General features: G+C 37.6%; 1 protein-coding gene across 2 annotated transcripts in view; it reads left to right on the top strand.

Annotated features, from left to right (window-relative positions):
- The first annotated feature begins 4033 nt into the window (after nt 1-4033).
- ncs1a (neuronal calcium sensor 1a) overlaps nt 4034-18186 on the top strand; it is a 52085-nt gene continuing 37932 nt past the window's right edge. The window contains exon 1 of one of the 2 annotated variants that reach the window (XM_017459413.3): nt 4034-4623. In XM_017459413.3, the coding sequence (XP_017314902.1) occupies nt 4560-4623 (64 nt within the window). In that variant the 5' untranslated portion in view covers nt 4034-4559. The remainder of the gene's footprint in view (nt 4624-18186) is intronic. The other variant, XM_017459412.3, reaches the window with a different exon arrangement.

Here is an 18186-nt window from a genome sequence, read left to right as displayed (position 1 = left end):
GTGAGGAGTACAAAGACAAGTGTATCTTCCCTACAGTCAAGCATGGTGGTGGGAGTGTCATGGTCTGGGGCTGCATGAGTGCTGCCAGCACTGGGGAGCTACAGTTCATTGAGGGAACCATGAATGCCAACATGTACTGTGACATACTGAAGCAGAGCAAGGCCGCAGGGCAGTATTCCAGCATGATAATGACCCCAAACACACCTCCAAGACGACCACTGCCTTGCTAAAGAAGCTGAGGGTGAAGGTGACGGACTGGACAGGCATGTCTCCAGACCTAAACCCTATTGAGCATCTGTGGAGCATCCTCAAACGGAAGGTGGAGGAGCACAAGGTCTCTAACATCCACCAGCTCCGTGATGTCGTCATGGAGGAGTGGAAGAGGACTCCAGTGGCAACCTGTGAAGCTCTGGTGAACTCCATGCCCAAGAGGGTTAAGGCAGTGCTGGAAAATAATGGTGGCCACACAAAATATTGACACTTTGGGCCCAATTTGGACATTTTCACTTAGGGGTGTACTCACTTTACTTGCCAGCGGTTTAGACATTAATGGCTGTGTGTTGTTATTTTGAGGGGACAGCAAATTTACACTGTTACACAAGCTGTACACTCACTACTTTACATTGTAGCAAAGTGTCATTTCTTCATTGTTGTCACATGAAAAAATATAATCAAATATTTACAAAAATGTGAGGGGTGTACTCACTTTTGTGAGATACTGTACATACACACATACACAGTGCCCTCCACTAATATTGGCACACCTTTGGTAAAAACACAAGTCACCTACATCATCACAAGTTGTTTGGAAGGGTTTCAAGAAAAGATCCTCTACTCTCATCCAAAAACAAACTCAAGCTTCTTCAGTTTGCCAGACACTACTGGACCTTCGAATGGGATCAGGTTCTATGGTCAGATGAAACCAAAATAGAGTTTAGCCATATGGAAAGTATCTAATGCCCACGGTTAAATATGGTGGTGGCTCTTTAATGTTTTGGGACCATTTTTCTGCCAGAGGACATGGACATTTTTTTTAGGATACATGGCATCATGGACTCTATCAAATACCAACAGATATTAAATGAAAACCTGACTGCATCCTTCAGAAAGCTTAAAATGGGCCGTGGTTGGATCTTCCAGCAGGACAATGATCCAAAACATACATCAAAATCAACTTAAAAATGGTTTACTGACCACAAAATCGAGGTTCTGCCAAGGCCATCCCAGTCCCCTGACTTGAAACCCATAGAAAACCTGCGGGGTGGACTGAATAGGAGAGTCCACCAGCGTGGACCCGAAATTTTAAGGATCTGGAGCGATTCTGTATGGAGGAATGGTCTCAGATCCCTTGCCATGTATTATCCAACCTTATCAGGCATTATAGGAGAAGACTCAGAGCTGTTATCTTGGAAAAGGGAGGTAGCACAAAGAATTGATTAAAAGGCTTCCAATATTTGTTGCACACCTATATTTAACCAAGATATAGTGTTTGGACAAACCTGTGATGTGTTTGAAATTGTTTGATATCCATGAGAGCAGAGTATTTTTGTAAAAAATTTTAACAAAAGATCGAAAGGTTGAACAATAAAGACAATTTTACCAAGGATGCCAATATTAGTGGAGGGCACTATATATATATATATATATATATATATATATATATATATATATATATATATATATATATATATATATATATATATATATATATACAGTATCTCACAAAAGTGAGTACACCCCTCACATTTTTGTAAATATTTGATTATATTTTTTCATGTGACAACAATGAAGAAATGACACTTTGCTACAATGTAAAGTAGTGAGTGTACAGCTTGTGTAACAGTGTAAATTTGCTGTCCCCTCAAAATAACAACACACAGCCATTAATGTCTAAACCGGCAACAAAAGTGAGTACCCCTAAGTGAAAATGTCCAAATTGGGCCCAAATTGTCAATATTTTGTGTGGCCACCATTATTTTCCAGCACTGCCTTAACCCTCTTGGCATGGAGTTCACCAGAGCTTCACAGGTTGCCACTGGTGTCCTCCTCCATGACAACATCACAGAGCTGGTGGATGTTCGAGACCTTGTGCTCCAGTGTTGTCACATTAAAAGATATAATCAAATATTTACAAAAATGTGAGGGGTATACTGACTTTTGTGAGATACTGTGTGTGTGTGTATATATATATATATATATATATATATATATATATATATATATATATATATATATATATATATATATATATATATATATATATATAGGCCCTGAAGCAACAAAACATCCCCACACCATCACACTTCCACCACCATGCTTGACCGTAGGTATGATCGTTTTTGTGGAATAAGGTGTTTGGTTTACACCAGATGTAATGGGACCCCTGTCTTCCATACAGTTCCACTTTCGACTCATCAATCCACAGAACATTCTCCCAAAAGGTTTGAGGATCATCAAGGTGTGTTTTGGCAAAATTCAGACGATCCTTAATGTTCTTCTGGGTTAGCAGTGGTTTTCACATCGCCACTCTTCCATGGATGCCATTTTTGCCCAGTGTCTTTCTGATAGTGGAGTCATGAACAGTGACCTTTATTGATGCAAGAGAGGCCTATAGGTGCTTTGATGTTGTCTTGGCTCTGTAGGCTGAGATTTCATTTCATCAAATAAAACTTAAAACAGAGATGTTTTTATAAACAGTAGATACCAAAGAGGGCTTGCATTTGAAAACAGTATTTTCTAGGCTTTATATTTATATTTGTCATTTGTACCTATAAAACTGTCTTTCATTTTAAAACTAAGAAAATCAGCAAAGGGGGCGGGGCCACAGTTGTCAGGGACAACAGTAACAAACCTTCGTGCAACAGGAAATCAATTCATTGGCTGTGAGCTTTGCTTTTCACGTCCAACAGAGGACTTTTTATTAGCTATAATATAACAGTACATGTGGTGGAAATGAGGCGTAACGAGAAAAGCTAGTCTCTCGGTAGTGTATTTCTACAGAATGAAATAAAATAGACGTCTTCAACTGGAATAAAGTTGGTTTAAAGTTGGACGTTAGATATTCGCGGATATGCGGAAATTAAGGGACCGTCTCTAAAGTTCCATGCAACATTGTTAAACACGTTTCTAACTTCAATAGCATTTGAAGGGAATGACTTACAGTCATATAACCAACTGTAAAGTGTTCATCTAGGTGTCAGCTATAATGCACACCTCTTAGATTTTTGACATTTAACAAAAATAAACTATTAAATCATATTTTCCATGTATTTTATTACTGCATGAAATCATACACAAAATATACCATCATTTAAAGCTCAATAGCATTTGAAGGAAATGACTTACAGTCACACATCCAATCACATCCAATTACAGTCACACATCTAGGTGTCAGGTATGATACCTTTTAGACCTTTCTGATATTTAATAAAACAAACTAAATCACATTTAAATTTGACATGTATTTCATTACTGAATAGGTGTGTATCATACCTGACACCTAGATGAACACTTTACAGTTGGCTTCATGACTGTACATCATTCCCTTCAAATGCTGTTGAGCTTTTGTGTATGGGCCCATTCTGTAGTGAAATTCATATGTAATTTACATATGATTCAATAGCTTATTTTAATAAATATTAAAAATCTAAAAGGTGTGCGTCATACCTGACACCTAGTCGAACACTTTTATGACTGTAAGTCATTCCCTTCAAATGCTATTGAGCTTTAAATTATGGTATATTTTGTGTATGAGTCCGTGCAGTACTAAAATACATGGCAATATTTATATGTGATTTAATAGTTTATTTTTATTAAATATCAAAAATCTAAGAGTTGTGCATTATAGCTGACACCTAGATGAACACTTTACAGTTGGTTATATGACTGTAAGTCATTCCCTTCAAATGCTATTGAAGTTAGAAACGTGTTTAACAATGTCGTATATAACTTTAGAGACGGTCCCTTAATTTCGGCATATCCGCGAATATCGAACGTCCAACGTCAAAACAACTTTATTCCAGTACTACTTCAAACGTAGACAGGGTGTGTGTGTGTCTAGAGAGATACAGAGAGAGAAAGAGTTAGATAGCTTGCATATAAAAGGGGGCGGAGCTTTTAGTTGTCAGGGACAACGGCGTCAACACAGTCGGGAGAAAGGCAGTGTGCGGGTGCGCGCTTTGTGTCCACACCGTGTTCTCCACACAGACCTGAGGAAATTACTCAGGGACAGGATCTTCTCCTGGGCTCGAGCTCTCAGACACTTATTGCTGTTAACGTAAAAAGGAGAGGAGAAGGAACAAGAGATACGGGATTAAGATTTATTTTTACACACCTTCTCTTTCATCACGCGTTTAACTCGCAGCAGCAGCGGCAGCAGCGTGCTCTCCACATTTCTTTATTCTGTCTCTTTTACATCGTTTCCCCTTCTGTATGTCTGTGTGGGAGAAAAAAGGAGACAACGTAATGCTTTCATAAATGTGAATGGGAAGAAGTGTGTGCAGCGATTTTAGGGAGCGTGTGGACACGTAGAGAGAGAGAGAGAGAGAGAGAGAGAGAGGATGGGAAAATCCAACAGCAAACTCAAGCCAGAGGTGGTGGAGGAGCTGACCAGGAAAACCTACTGTGAGTAACACACACACACACACACACACACACACACACACACACACACACACACACACACACACACACACACACAGCAAGTAGGTAACAATCATGTGGGAACAGTATCTTAAAAATGAAACATCTCAGTTTAACTAAGTTTTATGTTTGTAATATTCCTTGTTTGTTTATCAGTGTGACATCTGCTGCTGTGTGACACTGTGAACTGTAAATTACCAATACAATTCCCTTTAACGCCTTTAATGAGTGAATGTAGAAAGATATAGCCCTAAAATGTGTAGTACTTAAATATTTATTACTATCATTTTCTTTCACAAGTTGCACTCCCGATGTAAATGTAGATATAGAGCTCATCGAACTGATTAAAATTGGTATTAAAGTGAACTTCACATACTAATGATACTACATTTAGCATAATAGTAGCATAATAATAATAATAATAATAATAATCTTTTTTCTATCTTTTTAAAAATATCTTTGATTTGCAGCATTGCTGTACAATGGCTGGCTAGTTTCTCAATTTCAGGCTTCTGTTTATCTCAGCCTTGAGCTGAAGCGCAGAACCCAGCCAGCTGACCCCCACGCCCATTTTTCTTACAATGTAACTCACGAATATGTAATTTCAGCATAGAGGATGGGGTCAGCTGAGAGAGGTGGAAGACTTACCAGTGTTTTTATTGCAATTGTAATTCACTCCACAGGCAGCAGAGGACTCTAAAAATGACAAACTGCTCCTTTAAAGATATAAAGATATAATAATCGTCCTGTAGGTTCTCTACTAATATTTATTCGAAAAGGAGATTTTTCTTTACAAAATCCTCTCTTTTACCATCTAGGAAGGCAGTTCACCCTTGTCTGAACAGCTAGGTCACAATTTAGAATTGAATATTATCCCTGTGAAAAAGCATACTATGCTGCACGTGTTTTGAGAAGGAAGTGTGTGTGTGTGTGTGTGTGTGTGAGAGAGAGAGATGTTCATGTATGATGTGTGTTAACCTGAATGTGTCCTTATTTATGGCTCTATACAGAATACTGTTACTGGGATCTCTGCTGTGTTTCACTGAGCTCAGCTATTAATAGTGCTCTAATCATTAACCTTTTTATTTCGACTGCATTTATTTTGAAATTACATTACATTGGGCCTGTTTATGCCACCACAGTTCAATGAGTTCAATAAATAACACTCTGCTGCTGGGTATTGTGGAGGATTTCATCCTTTATGTCCCCAAAAATTCATATTCTCATTTCTTTGGCTTAATACACTTAATAAACCAACTAGTTCCAGCATTATTACGTTGCGTTTTAGCATAGTTAGTCAGGTTTCTGGCATAACAAAACATGACACTACGTAGCAGAGGAGAGCTTGTACTTGTGTGGTGGGCTAGATAAAAATTTATGATTAGTCCACCCCTGCAAAGCATATAAAACTGCACTTAAGTGTTGTTGTAAGTGTAGCCATATTTTACCTTATATAATGGGTGCATGTATGTTATGTTCTGGTAATAAATATTTACTAAAACATTTCTATATTGTAAACAGTAATGGATGTGGTTTTGCAGTATTCATGAGGATAGTCTATTTTATGAAAATCTAAATATTGAGAATGATATAGGAACATTTATTGTGATAACACTTTTTGGCCAGTTGTAGTTGTGCCACACAAACAGAGTCAGTTAATAACAAGTGAAAGAGAGACCCATGCTGACCAAGTTTAAACCTCAGTAACAGATACAGATCAAGACAGATGGACATGGCATCCATTTACAAAACATCATAATCAGATGTTTACACAGGTTTATGTATTTTATTTTGTAATAAAATTTCATTTGTATGAAATCACACAATTCAACCACAGCACCAATACATTAGCACGTTTGCTGCGGAGGTTTGATTCTTCCCTCCGCCCTGTGTGTGTGGAATTTACATGTTCTCTCCGTGCTTTGGGGGCTTCTTCTAGGTACTCCAGTTTTCTCCCCCAGTCCAAAGACATGCTTTGTAGGCTGACTGGCATCTCTAAATTGTCCATAGTGTATGAATGTGTGTGCAATTTTCCCTGTGATGGGTTGGAACCCTGTTCAGGGTGTCCCCCACCTCATGCCCCGAGTCCCCTGGGATAGGCTCCAGGCTCCCTGTGACTCTGTGTAGGAAAAGTGGTATGGACAATGGATGGATGGATGGATAGATGGGTGGATGTTTGTAAAAGCAGTCATAATGTATGGTGGGTTGGGAAAGTATTCAGAACCCTTCAGAGTTTGCACACTTTATTGCATTATAGATTTAATTTAAAATGTTGTTTTTTTTTTGCAATCAGTCTACAACCAGTGACTCATAATGACAAAGCAGGAAGTTTTTAGATTTTCTTTTCTTTGCAAATGTATTAAAATCAGTTACTGAAATCTCTCCTTTAGACACATTATTCAGTACTTTGTATAAGTACCTTTGACAGCAGTTACAGCGTTGAGTGTTCTTGGGTAATTCTCTACAAGCTTTGCACATGTGGATGTGGGCAGTTTCTCCCATTCTTTATGACAGAGCATCTGTGAACTGCTTGCTTCAGGTCTCCACACAAATGTTCCTTAAGTTTGGGCTTTGGCCACTCAAGGACATTAGAAGAGATTCAGGTCGTTGTCATGCTGAAAGGTGAACCTTCACCCCGGTTTGAGGTCGGGTATTAGAAGGTTAATGAGCAGTACCTGGTTTTTGACAGAGGTAGCTTTTGGATTTCAGCCTAGTTTAATTTTTGTCTCATCAGACCAGAGAATCTTTTCCCTCATGCTTTCAGAGTCATTTATGTTCCTGTAATATGCCTTTTACTCAGGAGTGGCTTCTGTCTAGCCACTCCACCATAAAGGCCTGATTGATGGAGTATTTCTAAGGTGGTTCTCCTTTCAGCAGCTTCTCCCATCTCTGCAGAGAACTTTTGAAGCTCTGAGTGACCATTGGTCCTTGGTCCTTGCTTACTCAGTTTGGTCAGATAGCTAGGGCTAAGAAGAGTCCTGGTGCTGTAAACATCTTCCATATAACAATGATGGATGGGGACATTCAAAGCTTTAGAAATGATTGTATACCCTTCACAGACACAAGTATGTCTCGACACAAATTGATCACGGAGGTCTATGGAGAGTTCTTGAGTTCCATCTCAAGATGATTGAAGCAAACAGGATGCACCTGAGTTCAATTTGGAGTGCTAGCCAAGGGTCTGAATACTTATCTAAATGAAATATTTCAGTTTTTCAATTTTAATAAATTTGAGAAAAAAAGTGGATTATTGTGTATAGAATAATGGCCAAAATTACATTTAATCAATTTAAAATTATATGTTATTATGTTGTATTATATAAACTATAATACAATAAAATGTGCAAAAAGTGAACGGGTCTGAATACTTTCCAAAGCCAAAGAATATAGATCACCAATTGTTGTCTGAAGACCAAGTTCATGTAATTAAACAATAAAAGTTTAAAATAAAAGGAAAATGTGCCTCCTAATGTGAAATTGTGCAGCCACATTGTTCATATGCGTATAAAACTGAAGACCCATGGTGAAGATTACAGAAGTTAAATCAAGATGTATAAAGAATCATTTTATAATCACATCTGGCATTCTGAATCAGATAATATATCAGATAACACAAGAACCTAGAGATTCTCACCTGTACTAGGTAACATGGAAAAGGCAGTAAACCTTCAGAACTAGATAGACACTATATGAACAGATATTCTGTAAGCTGTTTGACTGAACAGTATAAAAATGAAAGCACTCTACTTATATATCTATAACCACAGAAAATCACTTGTTACATGAAGTTCTGAAAGGATCACAGATTAAGAGTATCATAATGATACGATCCTACACTATATGGCCAAATGTTTGTGGAAACCTGACCATCAAGGCCATATGTGTTTTCCTCCAAACTGTTGCCACAAAGTTGGAAACACACAATTACAGTAATGTGGAAAAAATAAGTATACCCCATGGAAATTGTTTGGGATATTTGACATATTTGGACAGGCAAACATTTGATCCTCTTTGAAACAGTACCTATTAATAAAGTTGATACACTATCAAATGATACATAAAACTGACAGTGTGTACTAATTTTCACAATTTAAATTAACAAAAAAAAAACAGATCAGTCACATGGAAAATGTAAGTATACCCCTACATTTATCACATCTTCAAATCCATAAAATTAGAATCAGGTGTTCAAGATTGGATGCCAGGTGGAAACTGTTTTATTTATACCCCTCTCATATCTAGTGTCTGGTGTTCCCTTTGTTATTGAGGTGTGTGGTGTCATCATGCCAAGATCTAAAGAGTTGTAAGGCCTTCAGAATAAAGGTTGTGGATGTCTATGAATCTGGCAAGGGATTTAAAAAGATCTCCAAATTATTCTTTCCACTGTAAGGAAAATAACCTACAAGTGGCGCAGATTTCAAACGACTGCCAATTTGAGGACTGACCATCCCAGCAAATTCAGCCCAAGAGCAGACCATCTGATGCAAAAAGAATTATCACAGGATCTGCTGTTGGTGTCAATGTGCAGGCTTCTACAACCAGAGAGAGATTTGACCTGCAGGGGAGGCATACCAGGAAAAAGCCTTTGCAAGACTACAGTTTGCCAATGAGCACATAGGCAAAGACCAGGCCTTTTGGAATAATGTGCTCTGGACAGAGTATTTTGGCCACAGTAACAGCAGACATGTTTGATGCAGACTAAAGACAGCTTCTTAGGAGAAGTACCTCATACCAACTGTGAAGCACGGTGGTAGAAATCCCATTGAAATTCTGTGTGGGGACTTGAAATGGGCAGTACATACAAGAAAACCCTCAAACATCTTGCAACTGAAAGAATATTGCATGGAAGAGTGGTCAAAAATTCCACCAAGCATGGAGGACAATGGCTACAAGATGTTATTTCTGCTAAAGCGGGCAATACTAGCTTTGAAGGCCAAGGGTGTACTTATTTTTTCCACAGAAGAAATCACATCTATTAATAATTCTTTTCAATAAATGATTGAAAAAGCAAATTTTCCTTGTGGTTTTGTACAGATATATCAACTTCATTAATCGGCACCATTTCAAAGATGATCAAATGTTTGCTTGTCCAAATATGACAAAAAAAAAAAAAATCCAACAATTTCCATGGGGTGTACTTATTTTTTTTTACATGACTGTATATAGGATGTCTTTGTATGCTGTAGCTTTACAATTTCCCTTCACGAACTAAGAAGCCCAAACTTGTTCCAGCATGACAATGCCCCTGTGCACAAAGCAAGCTTCATGAGGTCATGGTGTGCCAAGTTTGGAGTCCTGACCTCAACCCCACTGAACCTTTGTGATGAACTGGAACACTAACTGCACACCAGGCCTTCTCACCCAGCATCAGTATCTGACCTCAGTAATGCTCTAGTGGCTGAATGGGCATAAATCCCCACAGGCACGCTCCAAAATCTAGTTAAAAGTCTTCTCAGAAGAGTGGAGCTTATTATAATGGCAAAGGGGGACTAAATCTGGAATGGGATGCTCCCTGTAGATACACCATGACATTTTATAAAGCATTTATCAGACACTATCCAGAGTGACTTACTTTGATCTCATTTATACAACTGAACAGTTGAGGGCTAAGGGCTTTGCTCAAGGCCCAGCAGTGGATAGGAACTCAGGACCTTCTCATCAAAAGTCCAATGTCTTAAACACTTAGCCACCAAAATACAAAATCCCTAAAATATAATACTAAGGTAGGGCCTTAAATTTTAGACATTACATCATCCAGATATATTTATAACAAAGTTCTTGAAAAATCTAACTCAGTAAAATCAATCCTCCACATGTTTTTTTTTTGTTTGTTTTTGTATTTTATTTTTTTTTGTGTGTGTTTCTGTTATCTGATATTATGACAATTACCTAACATCAAAAGCCCACATGGCTGCATCTGCATTCCCTCCCATTGTCCAAACTACTAGCCAAATATGACTGACATACCATCCATCCATCCATCCACTCATCGTACACAGGGTTGCAGTGGAGCCTGAAGCCTATCCCAGGGAACTTGGGGCACATCCTGGATGGGGTACCAAGCCATCACAGGGCACAATCACATACACATTCACACACAATTTCCAAATCACACAATTTGGAAATGCCAAACAGCCTACAACACAGGTCGTTGGACTGAGGGAGGAAACCGGAGTACCTGGAGGAAACCCCTGAAGCACAAGGAGAACATGCAAACTCTGTGCATACAGAGTGTAGGCGGGATTTGAACCCCCGATCCCGGAGGCATGATGTAAATGTGCTAACCACTAATCCACCGTGCTCCCCATGACTGGCATACTACTAAACATATATAAAAACCTAAATATTTATTCAATTTTGTTTTTATTTATTTGGTGAGCCTCTTTCCCTTGGGAGCCTACAGCCCAGTTTAGCTCATGCATGAGCCCAGGCCTGATTATAGGCCATATTAGACTACCTTTCTAGCATCTGACATTTGTTCCCTAGCTCCCTCAGACTGGTTACATGTCATCTGTGATCTGACATTCAGTAGATTAGTATGCATTATGTTTCAGTCAACATTTTGGATCTTATCTGTTTTTATTGATTTTGTTGAAATAAATCTTTTAGCATCTAATATTGTACTGTACTGTATTGTAGCAAGTGTGTTATTTAAGATGAATGAAATCAACTAATGAAATGAAATCTAAGTACAACCCCTATTCCAAAAAAGTTGGGACAGTATGGAAAATGCTAATAAAAACAATGTGGAGTGATTTGTAAATGTACTTTGACATGTATTTTAACAAAAAACGTATAAAGAGGTATTTGATGTTTGACTTAATCAACTGCATAGTTTTTTGAAGATAAACATTTATTTTGAAATTTATGCATGCAACATGTTCCATGCATGCATGCAAGTTTGGACAGGGCAGGGGTAATTTAGGACTAATAGCGATGTAGCAAGTTGAAATAAGAAGGTGATGTGAAACAGGTGAGTCAATCGTCTAATAATCGTATATAAGGAGCCTCCAAAAAAGGCCTAGTCCTTCAAGAGCAAGGATGGGTTGAGGCTCACCAATCTGCCAACAGATGCGTCAATGAATAATCCAACACTTTGAGAACAACATTCCCCAAACACAAATTGGTAGGATTTTGGGTATTTCACCTTGTACAGTGCACAATACTGTCATTAAAAGATTCAAGGAATCCGGTCAAATCTTGGTGCGTAAAGGGTAAGGCTGAAATCCACTTCTGAATGCGCGTGATCTCCGATCCCTCAGACATCACTGTCTTAATGGAGTCTATAAAGGATATCCTGACATGGGCTCAGGAATACCTCGGTAAACCTTTGTCAGTCAACACCATTCCCAGCTAAGTTAAGGCTTTACTACGTATGCAAAGCAGAAGCCATACATCAACACTGTTCAGAAGCACCGCCGACTTCTCTGGGCTCGGTCTCATCTGAGATGGACAGTAGCACAGTGGAATTGTTTTGTAGTCTGACAAAAACATTTAAAATAGTTGTTTGATAAAACATCCATCTTGTTCTCCGGGCCAAAGAGGAAAAGGACCATCCAAAATTATCAGCGTCACGTCCAAAAGCCAGCGTCTGTCATGGTATGAGGGTGCGTCAGTGCCCATGACATGGGTAACTTCCACATCTGTAAGTGTATCATTAATACAGAAAGATATGTACACATTTTGGAGGAACACATGCTGCCATCCAGAGCAGGACAATGCCAAACCACATTCTGCCCAGATTATAAGTGGTTACACATGGTTGTGTAAGCAGAGAGTGCGGGTGCTAGCATGGTCTGCCTGTAGTCATGACCTGTCTCTGATTGAGCATGTGTGGCGCATTATGAAGCGCAAAATAAGGTAACAAAAGTCCCGTACAGTTGTGCAGCTATTGAAATGCATAATGGATGAATGAGAGAAAATTCTGCTTGCTAAACTTAACCAACTGGTGTCTTCAGCGCCCAAATGCTTAATAAGTGTTAGTAAAAGAAAAGGTGATGTTACACAGGGGTAAACAGTCGACTGTCCCAACAGTAATAAATGAAATTCACAAAGTAAAACATCAAATAATTTGTTAATAATGTGTTTTATAGGACAGGGTGAACTGAATTTTCAAACGGCTCTTTTTGTTTTGTTTTGTTTTTGTGTTTCCCATACTGTCCAAATTTTTTTCAGAACTGGGGTTGTAGTTCAAAATCTGGCATGGGGCTGAAATTAATATATAAAAGTAAAATCACAAGCCAGCTATTATGAGAATATTATAATTTGTCAGCATGTGATGATTACACCCAATTACTGGAGTCAGTTAGTTCTGGCACATCTTTTGATCATCATGGTTATTTCTGATTTTATAAATGAAATGATGCCAAATTGTAGAGTGTAAGCCAACACATGATATATTGTCAAAATTGTTATATTATGGTTAAATCATTAATTAATTATTTTACCAGATTTGTCTGCCTGGTCTGTTCAGTTAGCTCTAGCACATTAGCACATCATGATCCTATCAGACTGTACAAATGAAATGGAAGTAGGATGCAGGGCTGAATCTCATATCTGAAGATTATTATTGGCTAATTATTATAATATTATAGTATTCCTTGGTTAGCAGGCTTATAACAGTCACCCTGGTCTGTACACTCTAAAAGGCCTTATATAGCCTTTACATAATCAAATTATGTCCATGTGGCTACTAATAAATTAAGTTAGCAAATGTATGTACAGTGCTGTTAAAAAGTAGTTTTTGTGTACATCTCATAATAAATAATTTTAGATTTTCAAATGAAATGCAACATAAAACAAAAGCAACCTGAGTAAACACATGATACAGTTTATAAATTTTTTTATCGAAACGGAAAAACACCTATCACCGATGTGAAAAACTAACTGGATCATTGTCTTGCTGCATAATCCTGTTGCGCTTGAGTTTCAACTTACGGACTGAAGACCAGACATTCTCTGATTTTCTGATAGAGAGCAGAATTCATGTTTCTCTCAATTATTGCAAGTTGCCCAATCCCTGATGCAGCAAAGCATCCCCACACCATCACACTTCCCTTCCACCACTATGCTTTACCGTAGGTATGATCTTTTTGTGGAATTCTGTGTTTGGTTTACACCAGATGTAATGGTCAGTCATTTCCATTTTTGACTCATCAATCCACAGAACATTCTCCCAAAAGGTTTGAGGATCATCAAGGTGTGTTTCAGCAAAATTCAGACGAGCCTTAATGTTCTTCTGGGTTAACAGTGGTTTTCACTTCGCCACTCTTCCATGGATGCCATTTTTGCCCAGTGTCTTTCTGATAGTGGAGTCATGAACAGTGACCTTTATTGATGCAAGAGAGGCCTGTAGGTCCTTTGATGTTGTCCTTGGCTCTTTTTTCACTCCCTGGATGAGTAGTTGCTGTGCTCTTGGAAGAATTTTGGAAGGTCCACCACTTCTGGGAAGTTTCACTACTGTGCTGAGTTTTTCCATTTGGAGATAATGGCTCTCACTGTGTTCTTTGGAGTCCCAGAGCCTTTGAAATAGCTTTGTAACCCTTCCCAGACTGATGTAATAACATTATTATTTAAAAACTGTATTTTCTGTTTACTCAGGTTGCGTTTGTTTTATCTTAGATTTTGTTTTCATTTCTGAAACAATTTAGTATGAGATATACACAAAAAAAGAAGAAATCAGGATCAGGGCAAATACTTTTTCCACAGCACTGTATTTCTGTTTAACATGAATCTGGCATTATTAAGCTATTTCCTTGAACTTAGTGGAAATTCTGCCCTTAATTTAGATACGTTTAACTAAAAAAAGAAAAGAAACGAAAAAATAAGAATAATTTTTTTAACAGCATGATCATTTCTGAAATATTCTATGATAGTATACATAAGTTCTGGTCTGGAATGCCATCCATTAATATTTCTATGTCCAGGGACGCATATATTTCAGAATACTCACCACTTTATCATGCCAAACTGCAAGGTTGTGCCTGCTTTTTACCCGCATTGGAGATGGTGACTGCAGCTGTCAGGAGTCTAAATGACTACTTTCACGCCAAAAGGTTCACTCATGTCACGCCAAAAGTTAGTTCTCATGTATGCATGTTTTTTCAAAGGCTGCCCATTGCCACCATCTTTTTATAGCTTACCTTTTAATAGTTACTTGTAGTCACCTCCATGAGGTGCAGATTGGTAAATCGGTGACTCTAAATTGCCCCAGTGCGTGTGTGTGTGTGTGTGTGTGTGTGTGTGTGCGCGCATGCACATGTGTGGTGCTGTTTGATGGACTGGTGTCCCATCTAGGTTGTGTTCCTGTCTTGTGCCCAGTGATCCCTGGATAGGCTCCAGATTCACCACTACCTAGGATAAAGCAGTTACTGAAGATGAATGAATGAATGAATGTGCATAAGTACTGTACATTTAATATTGATATTTTTTCCCCAAAAGATTCTTCTTGTCTGGCCATGATAGCTTTACTCCTGATACAAATGATTTATGCTAGGTAGTTAACTGTGCGATTACTCCATGCATATTAAATGCCTGGCTCCAAAATAAAGGCAAATCACCAAAAACCCACGCTTAAAAATAAAACATAATTGTCAGAGAATTGCAGCCAGAAGTATTGTTGTAGTCACAAGGCTGTGTAGTATAAAAAATGCTAATGCTAATTCATTTTGAACATAATCATTGTTCCAGATCTTGAAATGTCTCCTGTGGACTTGGGAAGTACCAGTGTGGGAAGGTGCTTCCTCTTTGTGGTGTAAGATGATATTTAGAACATTATTACATGTGTAGCTTCCTCTCTTGGCCTCTGTCGTAGCCCTGGCTATGTAATTACTGCTGATGGGCCACTGGATAGAGTGGCCTATAATTAGTTTGAGACTGCCATTGCTCAAAGGACCTCCTGGCCCTCCAGTCATTAGGGTAAGCAACATACACTCACTTTTTTACGAAGACACATTAGAAAGAATGGAGGCCTAGAATGTGTACTGTATTATGGTAGCACTCACAAAGATGTAACCAACTGTTCAGTACTACAGTACACACCTCTCTGTGTTTACCTTTTCTTTCATCCTGATTCCTCTTTTAGTCATTTGGTATTATTCTCCCTTCTTCCTCAGCCCTCCTTCCCAAGTTCAGCCTGATTGTTACCTAGTAATTTTTGTCCTTTAGTTATCTCCCAGTCCTGCACCGTATCTATTCCTACTTTGTTAGTTCACACTGTCATCTCTTTCTTATCAATTTTTGCCCCTACCACAAAACAGTGTTTTCAGGAACTGAAATATATCATATCATAGTGTCTTCATATGGTAGTTTAGGGTCTTCACCTGTACTTACCTGTCTGCACTCCCAGGTCCGCTAGTACTGGACTTTAAGCCATTCCCAAATTCAAACTGGTGCCCACTGCTGGGGGCAAATATTAATGTTTTAGTTTTAGTGTCATGGCCCGTAAACTCTTTACCTAAACTCTTTACCTCAATCTCTTCAACTTTGTTCTTCCAATTGATGTTTTTATTTCTTTTTTGAGAAAAGGGCTATATAGGTCAAACGTATTATTATTATTATTATTATTATTATTATTATTAGTAGTAGTAGTAGTAGTAGTAGTAATAGTAGTTGTAGTTCTTGTAGTAGTAGTAGTATGGGTAAGGGAAAACATAATTGTTTGACAACACTGATATATGTTCCAAGCTGGCAGACCTTATTGTGATGCTGAGGCCGGATTTACGAAACAAAATTCTTCTTAACTGACATTTTCTTCTTATTTTGTAACTTAAGAAAAAAGATGACAATTTTGTATTCCCAAAAATCCTTCTTAAGAATGTTCTTATCCCTAAGACAAAACGTAATAATGTAAAAATGTAAAAATGTAAAACGTGTAACATAAAAATTCTAATTCTTAAAAATAACGTCCTTAAATAACTTCTTAACCTTAAGATAACTGCCAACTTGTTGTAGCTCCCCAAAGGGTAAGATGTTTAATGAATTTATTGGGTTGTTTCAAATTTTAAAGCTTACAAAATGATAAAACTTGCAACATATAATAAATACTGTATAACTACTACAATATTTCACTTATATAAACTAGCATCCTTGGCTTATTGGTTTCCGCTTTCCAGCAAGTAAATTCTAAAATAAATGGTAATTGTTTGTTTAACGATGTTCAATCTCACCCCCTTTAAAATTTGAATAAATCATCAGGAGGTGATTGCTACTTAAAAAAGGATAATAAATTGATACATTTAAAATTTGGCAGTATTGAATTTGTTGTAGCTGTCACATTTCTGTCATTTTATTCTTAAGAAAAAAAATCAAGATGTTCTTAGGAAAATATTTGAGAACTTTTTCAAGAATTGCACTTAGGAACATTCCTACCAGTCTTAGAATTTATCTTAAGAACTTTCATAACTTCTTTCTTAAGACAATTTTTGTGAATCCAGTCACTTTCTGTATTTTTATATATATATATATATATATATATATATATATATATATATATATATATATATATATATATATATATATAGTATGAAAGCAGCTATGGCATGTGCAAGGAAGTGTGTTTATGAAGTAAAGACTAATGGAAAAAGAGAGGCTTGGAAGGCCTCTTCTCTACACTTGCTATTCCATTCACATACAGTACCTGGTTACATTCTCACACATAGTTCATGTTCTTACATGTCTCAAACACATGCTTGTGTATTGCAGTGCAAATGGACATAGTTTGGAGTAGGCAATTAAGTAATGGAAGTCTCACTCAATTTCTAATTCAAACTACTACAACCAGTTCTGCAGTATTATCACATCAAATATGTGGCTCAGGACACAATATGTCTTACCATAATAATGTCTTACCATCTATAAACATGATGAACATTTTACAGTGTAGCTAAACTCAGTATTAACAATATGGAGGCAGCCATCTTAGACAAATGGAATCATACGCTAATCTTAAATTTGTATATATTGTGTATATATACAGCTATTTGACAATGAGAGTATGTAGCTTAACAATGTCATTTGAAGAAAGTACTATGGGCTATGCAACATATTTTATTTTATTAAGTATATTAGCCTCAGAGCAAAACTGAAAAAGAAGCAAACATCAGTAACCACACACGTGTAAGGTGCAAGTTGATGTGTGTGTGTAAAACTCAGCATGTGCTTTATTAGGGAAAATCCAGAAATCATTGTCATAGTTGTGGTGGCTGTCGACACACAGGCAGGCAGAGTATAATGGGGTAATCAATAATATTACTCTGTACAAACAGGCAGGAGTCAAAACAAAGAGAAACTAGAAACACAGGAGCACTGAGAAACTAAGGTCGGACTTAATTACATAAAGCACGATAAGACAAAGACATGGCAGTGTATAAATAGATAAACTAATCTGGGGCTAATGCAAAATAGGTGAACACAATGAGGAAAAGACTAATGACATGACAGGGATGGAGACAAAGGCACAAGGCAAAACATAAACAAAAGCAAATTGCAAGTGTTCCTACGGCAACAACAACAACACGAAGAGGAAATCTCAACTGATCAAATACA

This window comes from Ictalurus punctatus, chromosome 28, assembly GCF_001660625.3.
Source record: "Ictalurus punctatus breed USDA103 chromosome 28, Coco_2.0, whole genome shotgun sequence".
Classification (NCBI taxonomy): domain Eukaryota; kingdom Metazoa; phylum Chordata; class Actinopteri; order Siluriformes; family Ictaluridae; genus Ictalurus; species Ictalurus punctatus.
Note: the sequence above shows the minus strand (reverse complement) of the source record. Positions and strands in the feature narration are given on the sequence as shown.